We start from the raw sequence: 8574 nt of genomic DNA on the forward strand, positions 1-8574 counted from the left end.
CGCCAAGCAGTCCGGTAGGGGAACCGGGCACGACCCTGGTGTGTGACAATGGTGACATACCGCTCCATCAGCGATGGTATTAGGCGCACGGGGCAGGCCCCGTTGCGACGCTCATAGCGGTTCCCGGGCCTCTCTCGATCGCAGCCGGGACGGTTATTGTGGATGTTTTAGTCGGTTGGAGTCCGACACTACCTCGCCGCTATCCCCAGAAGCGGCCTGACGTCCGTGCGGATTTCCTCCACGTAAAATATAAAAAAAAAGTGAGATGTTACTTTTAATATTTCATTGATATTACTTTACTTTACTTTATGGCCTTCGTTAGACTACAAATAAATTAATAATTAATTTAATTCGATTAATACATTAAACATACGTATAAAAAGTTATTTATTTCATAAAATAATCTTATAACAAAAATACATTCCTCTTTTCCCCTAGTACATCATCAGAAAATATTTACAATAAGTTTACCTAGCCTGGTAATAATTTTCAAAGGAAACAAAATGATATATTACGTTGAATGCAATAATAATTACAAATAAATTATGAGAATATCATTAAATATCTTCTTTCGGCTTTCCGCTATTTTACTGCCATTAATAACTGATTCTTCATAATTGATTTCTTTAAAAATCAATCATAAAAATGAAGCTTCAAGCGAAAGAAAATTGCTATTGCGTACAGATTGCATGATTTTCGTGGATTTTATCGGAGAGATATAGTCTTATGTTTACAACAGCTAACTTGAATATCGAAAGGGTTATAAAGTATTTTATTAACTTTCAACTTTCGTAATTTTTAGATCGAGTCCGTGTTTGGGTGCTAGCGTGAACGTACGTGGTTCATTTATATACGGAATTTGTGTTCGTTCACAAACATCAACCTTATAAGTACGGAGGATTTTTATCAGTCCAATTTTAGTCTGGAAGATTGCAAAACGTGCACCTACGAAAAAAACATGATACAATATTAATATATCGTAGTATCTTACAATTGATAACCAATTTCAATAATATGCCTTATATAGTAGATTTATCGATTTGTAAATAATTTGCTTTCGCACGAACAACTGCTTAACAAGGTGATACTACATACCAACACAATTCCTTGGGCCATCGCCAAAAGGTAGATAATGCATCGGATGCCTTGCAGCTACTGCATCCTCCTTAAACCGATCGATGTCGAACACGTCAGGATTCGGATAAATCTCTGGATCGCGGTGGATACCGTATGCAGAAATAAAGATCCTAGTGTCCTTTGGAATTGTCAGCTTTATATCTTCAAAGGTATACTTCTCCGTATTTTTTCTCATTATGACGGTCACCGGTGGGTATTTTCTTAACGTTTCTAAAGATAAAGAACCTCTGTTAAAACTTGCAATTTTCTGCAATTCTATTAGCTTATTTTATTATTAACGCATCATTTTAGCCTACGAGCATTTATAAGTAAATGTAAACATTCATATATAAAATATCCAACAAACCTTTAAACACGGCATCCAAGATTGGCATTTTCTTAATATTTTCATATTGCCATTTCCCATCGTTCAACTCGTGATGTTCCTTGATCTCGGCTCGTAATTTATCCTGTACATCTTGATTTTGCGCCAATTCGTAAAGGGCATTGGCTATCGTTGACGAAGAAGTTTCAAAACCAGCCACGAAGAAAAGGAATGCTTGTGCAACTAGCAAAGGCTCGGTTAATTCTAAAACGAGAGAAACGACATTTTCATTATATCACCGCCTTAAAGTAGAGAAAATCGTTCTTAAGACATCCTGAACAGTAACGTTTTGTCACCGGTCTCGATTCGTGTAGGAACGAACCATTCTAATTGCGCGCAACTGTTTCCTAATTTTCCTCGACTTTTCTTACCAATTACTCACGACAAACGATCACACCAAATTTCTACAACGTCGAAAAGCATACACACGTACTTATGCTCAACTTCTCAGGGTGATCCTGTAGATCCATAAGAGTGTTAATGAAGTCCGGTCTAACGATCTTGTTCTTCCTTCTGTGCTTTATCATATCCAAAACAGCGTTTGTGAAGAAAATAGTGGTTTCGTCTTGTGGCAGTATATAACCCAGAAGAGTGTACAATGTTGGCAAATTCTCACGAAGTCTGTTTTTTAATGTCTGCTTTAAACCAGGACCGAAGAATTCCCTTCCTATATCGCGGAATTTACATTGCATATCTGACATGGCATTCATGTCGACTCCGAAGGCGCAACTGCCAATTACGTCGGTGGTGAATCTGGCAGCCAGTTCTCGTACTTCGATGTAGCTTTTTGTCGATATCAATGATTCCAAATATTTCTCCAGAGTGTTAGAACATTCATCGATCAGAGAAAACATGTCTTTTAGCTTGCCCGATGTGAAGGTTGGCGATAGTCTTGTTCTTAGTGGTCGCCATCTTTCTGGTTCCAAGGAAAATAAATGTTGAGAAAGTGGTTCTGCCTATATTGAAAAATTCGAATAATCGAAAATAAATAATATAGAACTTAAAAAATATATATATATAATATATAATTAATATATATTTAAATATATTATTGTGTTATATTACATATTGTAACATATATTATTGAATTTCTAGAATTCTATATCTATATCTACATTCGATATCTATTCTTAATGATCAAACGTATCTGTTAAGTGCATTTCTAATTTTATGATATGAAACAAATTGATCAAAACATTATATTATGATTAATATCGAAGCTTATCGTTTAATATCAGTATATAACACTATCTATGAACTTGATATTACACATTAACGATTATACGAATTATAGATAGAGTGCAGAGTGCAATAGTAACTTTCACTGAATTCACGCTAACTTTATTCGTGCAACCTTACTTCGAACTTATTTAATTCTTACATAAAATTACTCCTTCGCGTACTTACCACTTCGTTCACAGCAAGGCCACGATTAGAGAATTTGGAAAAATCCTTGATAAGAACAGTCTTGATTAAATCAGGATCATTTATAGCAAGAATACGTTGCGTTCGTACGAACAATCCAAACACAGGCTCGTGTTTGTATTGTTTGTAAAAAGACATCAGTCGATCACCTATGGATATCCTCCCAAATATTACGGGAAAAAAATTTCCAAACAACAGTTGTGGCTTGGGTCCAGGTATTCCGCGCTTCTCCCAATACTCATAGGGCTTTACTAGGTAATAGTAAAAAGCAAGGAAAAACACGATAAATCCGCAAAGGATTTCGAAGGCAGCCATTTCCTCCAAATTTTCGCCAAATTCTCACAGCAATCAAAAATCCACTGACGAGAAACTGTAAAAGGTACAGAATGTGATCTACGACCATCGTTATTACAACTTTCATTTTTACTAACCAAAAAGTGTGAAAAACGTTCTCTGATCTTTAAAATCACTCACTTTGGAAAATTACAAAGAATATAAAACACTAACAATCTAACTAATAGTGTGACAAAAGTATGGACGATTCGTAGCAATGACAGATTTGTAGAGCTGGCATTCTATCCCTCTAGATCGTTAGATTCATCCACGTATTATGAATAATTTCACCGAATTTTTCGCGAACAATTATACCTTGTATGAAGGAAATAAACGAGACACTTAAAATGTGGATGAAAAAGAGCAATATTGAATTACGCAGCAAACACGTAAATGATGAACAGAAAGTTAGGAGAGGGCGACAATTTCTTTCAAAAGCTCAAAGAGTGAAGTTCTAAAAGTATGTACATACATGGAACACTGTAAAATTGGGTTCTTGGATTGCCGAATGGAATCACTACGACGATTCGAACAGAACTAAACTCCTACCATTGTCTACATGAAATTATATATTTCCCCATATATAATAAAACTATCAGATACAATTGCGTCACAACACACTGACGATGTCTATCATTCTTCCTTTGATAAAGATAATATACAAATCAATCAATATGATTGTTGAAGACGTACGATAAGATAAAAAAATGCTATTTGATAGAAATTATATACGTGATTTGAACGGTTTTTATTGTGTGTCTATCTCTAATTTATTTAAAAATGTAATCGAACGAGTTAGAAACAGTCGCGGTATGTTCTGTACATTTGGAAATGCTGAATTCGGGTAGTTTCACTTTGACGTTTGTTGACGATTGTATAAAGAATAACCGAGTACATTCGACGTCGCAGTCGCGAAATCGTTGAAGCTTGCTAACCTGTACGCTAACAAGGGAGAGGGCATAATATAATAATAAAACGGTACCCTTAAATGACTGCTATCTTTTTCTAGAACCAGAGATGATGGAACTCAGGCAATCGCTATGTGCGTTTGCAGGTCGCAATCAATCCCAATGGTATCCTTAAGCGTTGACGCTTCCTCTTTCTACAGTCCCCGTTCGAACTTCCCATTTTCTCATACCTGCACGATAAATTAATAATTCCCTAAAGCCACATTTACATTTAGCAAGTACAGCTTAAATAACTTGTTCGTTTAATCAAAAATAAAAGAATGGGTTATTTCTAATTCTCGTCTTTGTCAGGAGCGATTGGATTGGCCATCAGGAGTTTGGGAAAAGTCTCACTAGGGACTTGGACTCGTAGAATTTAATTTTCCTACGAAAACAGATATGAATAAAATTGCAGTTGTAAATTATTTCTAACTGTCGCAGAAATAACGAAAAAACATGTATACTAGATATTTCCGTATTGGGGCTACTCGATGTAAAGTTTAATCAATGAACTGAAAATGGAAGGCCATTCAAAATTTATGACCCAAACCGTTCCTAATCGTAGTTCATTAACAAAGCATATGAACAATCCTCATCAATATTTCCATATCATCTTTTTATTATCTCATGTAAGTTGTAGTTTTCACATATGTCTGACTTGTTTCTTGTTTATGTATATAGAGTCTGTGATATCGACGTGCTTTTTGTGCATAAAATGCATAACATTGATAATATTAGATTAGAGTTATATGATACAAAATATAATCTATAAGTTGTTTAATTATGATGTCTATCTACGCACGTTCGAGCGAATATGACATTTTGACATTTGCTCATGATATGCAAGATTCTGCACAAGAATAGTAAAATCACGTTAATTCTCATTAAAATTATACTTAATTGAAGAAGATGTTAGTAAGTAATATTAAATTAATCGGAATTTGCTTCACGCAGATTTTAATGTTCCTTTTATTATTAAGTGATTAAAAGTTCAGAACGTCCCAACGTTTTTAAAAATTAATGTATAGAAACTTAAGCCTTAAATGTATAAAATGGATGGTAGAAATGTAAAACTAACTTTTCTCTTAAAGTTATTACATGTATTTAATAAAATATATTATCTAATCAACACTGTCTCCCTTTATTATCAACATATGCATTCTTTCAAAGTGTATAGTTTTTCACCTTGATATATCATATGAAAAAACAAAAAAGTATTAGCGACCAGTACTTAACAATTTAATTGTATTAATAAACAATGTACTTGACTAGCTTTACTTTGATTGAAATTTAGATTACGATTTAGCTTATTCCGCCAATATTACGACATTTTCAGATAAAATTGACTTAAAAGTAACTTCTTAGGTTAACTTATCTTTTTTTTCTTCTTATTGATATAATCAATTCAGTTATTAATGGTTCCTTCAAAATTATTGCGATCTAAACATCATTAATAGTTATTAACAAAGTGTGAATTATTGAAATATTATAATTAAGTTTGAAAGGGAAAGAGTAATCGAGAGTAGCTAGTTTCATTATAAATATTTATTCAAAGGAATAGTCTTTTTTCGAATAAACTTATTATCCTACTATTGCTCGAACCTTTAAAAATACGAATAACGATTTGAACAGAGTCATTCATTGACAGTGCAAAACCATGAATGGACGGAGACCATGTGAATTTTAGAATACACTACTCGTATAGTGACTACTACTATTTGGTGACTATCGTGTACTATCGTACAGTATGAATTCAAATGTTTCATTAATATGATTCCTTATATACATACATACATATATATTTTGCATAACACAATTTATGTTTGTAGTATGAAAATAGAGGTTATGTGTATTTTTCGTTCTTTCTGTAGGTAAAATTAACTAAAATTTCATAATATTGTGAATATTAGGAACTGTATCTTGTTAGCTTATAAAATATTTATTGTTTGTATGTATATCATAAATAAACACATTTTTGTATTTTACAAAAAGGGCTGCGCTAACAAATTGATGGTATATTCAAGGAATTGTATATTAAAATCTATTATAAAATGAAAGTTGCCGAAGTATGATTTAGGCATTTGAATGTTTAAAGGAAAACGAGTGACGAATAGACAATATACTTAAAATATTCGTATGGAATAATAATTTTCGACAAACATCTAATATAGCTACATATATACATATGTATGTGTATTATTTTATATATAGACGTAATTTATCAATTTTATTCATTCTCGAAATCTTTGATCCCTATTTATAAATGAACGTACGAATCTTCATAATGTTTCAAATAGTTAATGGCCGATATCGAAGTGACAATTGTTTTTTAAAGTTTTGAATCGTACACTTGTTAATACTTTCGTACTGTCTTGTTTAAAAATTTTCAGTTTTTGTTATCCTGCTTTTTCTATGTAACAAAACAAACTCAAAAGGTGTTTAGGTAAATTATTAAATCAGTATTTTAGGCATAAAAACGTAAAAAACATGCGCAGTTTCATACGAATAAAGTAGAACAATCTACTTTTTTAGGTTATCGTTACTTTTTATCATATCTTGTGTTTCTGTATTATTGCTCGATTTCTAGTCAATTAATAATTGCTACAAAAATACAGTATATATTGTCAATTAGATATTAAGAACATTGCAGGTATTATTGTATTTTAGTACTTATCTCTTTTATCTTAATGTATTTATTTATGTACCATTGTTATCATATATATATTGTATCTATTATATATATAAATGTTGCTGAAAAATATGTATTTTACAACAAATAATAAGATATATATGTTAGGAAAGGTTTGCATCAATCATTATATATATCATCTGTAAGAGGAAAGTAACTATTAAGATTAACCTCTTAAATTGAGGAATGGCTCTTGGTATTTTGCAGTTTGCCCACAGGAATTTAGTCAAGTGTCCATTAGTTTCCACTATGGCAACATCCGTGTCAGTTGATGAGCGTATGTTAAAAGGAATAAGAAAAATAATTCCAAATTTGAATAATACCAAATATAAAGGACAAGATGGTAGAATTGGAATATTTGGTGGTAGTATCGAATACACTGGTGCCCCGTATTATGCAGCAATGAGTGCACTTCGCACTGGATGTGACTTAGTGCACATATTTTGTGTGAAAGACGCAAGCATTCCTTTGAAATCATTTAGCCCAGAACCTATTGTTCATCCAGTTTTAGATCAATATGATGCGATTAAACAAGTAAGACCATGGCTTGATCGTTTGCATGTAATCGTTATCGGACCAGGTCTTGGTAGAGATGATAAAATATTTAAAACAATTGTTGAATTAATTTCAATTTGTCGTGATATGAAAAAGCCACTAGTAATTGACGCGGATGGATTATTTCTAATTAGCCAAAAGCCTGATATTATAAAAGAGTATCCAGGTGTAGTTCTTACTCCTAATGCAATGGAATTCAGTCGTCTTGTTAAAGGAGTACTGGACAAAAATGTTCAACCCACACCAATGATTAAAGCTAACGATGTTAAACATTTGGCAGATGCATTTGGCAAAAATGTAGTAATTTTGCACAAAGGAGCAAAGGATGTAATTGCAGATGGACATAAAGGTACAGAAGCTGTGTCATGTGGATTAGCAGGTTCTGGAAGAAGATGCGGAGGTCAAGGAGACTTACTATCTGGCGCGTTGGCTGTATTTTGGTGGTGGGCTATTTGCGCTGGAAGTAGTGAAAGTGCTTTGTCACCTCCAATAGCTGCAAGTTACGCCGCATCTAGATTAGTAAGAGAATGTAATGCATCTGCATATAAGATAAAGCAAAGGGGAATGCTAACATGTGATATATTGGAACAAATACAGCCAGTTTTTGCTAGAATTTTTGAAACTCATTGTAACAAGTGAGCTACTTAGCTAAAATGACTATAATTCTGATGTAAAATATTTTTGTATGAAACAAAATTGTTTTTTCTATAAAAGTTTTAAATATAAAATCTTTATGTATATGTTATACAGATCGGTTAATAATAATTGATAATAATATTGATATTGATTATAGAACATCTTCATTCAATGGGAGAAGTCGAACACGAAGCACTGATTCCTGAATTATATCTATAATTCCTTAATTTTTTATAGTACATAAAAATTTAGTATATTTTTGGATCATTAAATCATGAAGTGATATCGTTAGAAAGGAAAATTATATAAATTCAGGAATGTAAAAATCACAATGAATTTATTATAACTAATGATAGATCTTTTTAATGTCATTAAATGCATTACAAAATAAATAAAACATTTTATAAGCTTTCATAGACTTACTTCTACTAATTGTTCTTTTTTTAGTTATCTTCATATTTACAAACGGTGCATTTCAGTAATACCTT

At 32.4% G+C, this 8574-nt stretch overlaps 2 protein-coding genes across 9 annotated transcripts; one reads left to right on the forward strand and one right to left on the reverse strand.

Moving 5' to 3' along the window:
- Window positions 1-268: 268 nt before the first annotated feature.
- On the reverse strand, window positions 269-3789 carry LOC100745439 (cytochrome P450 6a14-like). The gene is made up of 6 exons (NM_001365858.1): window positions 3732-3789; window positions 2909-3296; window positions 1935-2457; window positions 1484-1705; window positions 1096-1347; window positions 269-945 (listed from the first exon to the last, which is right to left on the reverse strand). The coding sequence occupies exons 2-6, from the start codon at window positions 3239-3241 to the stop codon at window positions 776-778; spliced, it is 1500 nt and encodes a 499-aa protein (NP_001352787.1). The 5' UTR covers window positions 3242-3296; window positions 3732-3789; the 3' UTR covers window positions 269-775.
- Window positions 3790-6485: 2696 nt separating this feature from the next.
- LOC100747542 (ATP-dependent (S)-NAD(P)H-hydrate dehydratase) lies at window positions 6486-8498 on the forward strand. 8 transcript variants are annotated; one of them, XM_033324309.1, is made up of 4 exons: window positions 6486-6649; window positions 6739-6856; window positions 7004-8085; window positions 8244-8498. In XM_033324309.1, exons 3-4 carry the CDS (start codon window positions 7082-7084, stop codon window positions 8290-8292), a joined length of 1053 nt encoding a protein of 350 aa, XP_033180200.1. In that variant the 5' UTR covers window positions 6486-6649; window positions 6739-6856; window positions 7004-7081; the 3' UTR covers window positions 8293-8498. The 8 variants fall into 8 exon arrangements, with proteins under 8 accessions (XP_033180200.1, XP_033180203.1, XP_033180201.1 ...); XM_033324312.1 differs by having other exon boundaries at window positions 6487-6649; window positions 7103-8085; XM_033324313.1 differs by lacking the exon at window positions 6486-6649 and having other exon boundaries at window positions 6670-6856; window positions 7004-7008; window positions 7103-8085.
- Window positions 8499-8574: the final 76 nt, after the last annotated feature.

Source organism: Bombus impatiens, unplaced genomic scaffold, assembly GCF_000188095.3.
Source record: "Bombus impatiens unplaced genomic scaffold, BIMP_2.2 scf_2222, whole genome shotgun sequence".
NCBI lineage: Eukaryota > Metazoa > Arthropoda > Insecta > Hymenoptera > Apidae > Bombus > Bombus impatiens.

Excerpts from the sequence above, each read along its gene's own strand:
- LOC100745439 (NM_001365858.1), bottom strand. The coding sequence starts at position 3,241 with ATGGCTGCCTTCGAAATCCTTTGCGGATTTATCGTGTTTTTCCTTGCT. Across the intron at positions 2,458-2,908 it reads GCCTTGCTGTGAACGAAGTG|GCAGAACCACTTTCTCAACA; the intron begins GTAAGTACGCGA and ends TTTTCAATATAG. Across the intron at positions 946-1,095 it reads TGGCCCAAGGAATTGTGTTG|GTGCACGTTTTGCAATCTTC; the intron begins GTATGTAGTATC and ends TTTTTTTCGTAG.
- LOC100747542 (XM_033324309.1), top strand. The coding sequence starts at position 7,082 with ATGGCTCTTGGTATTTTGCAGTTTGCCCACAGGAATTTAGTCAAGTGT. Across the intron at positions 8,086-8,243 it reads TTTGAAACTCATTGTAACAA|AACATCTTCATTCAATGGGA; the intron begins GTGAGCTACTTA and ends TATTGATTATAG.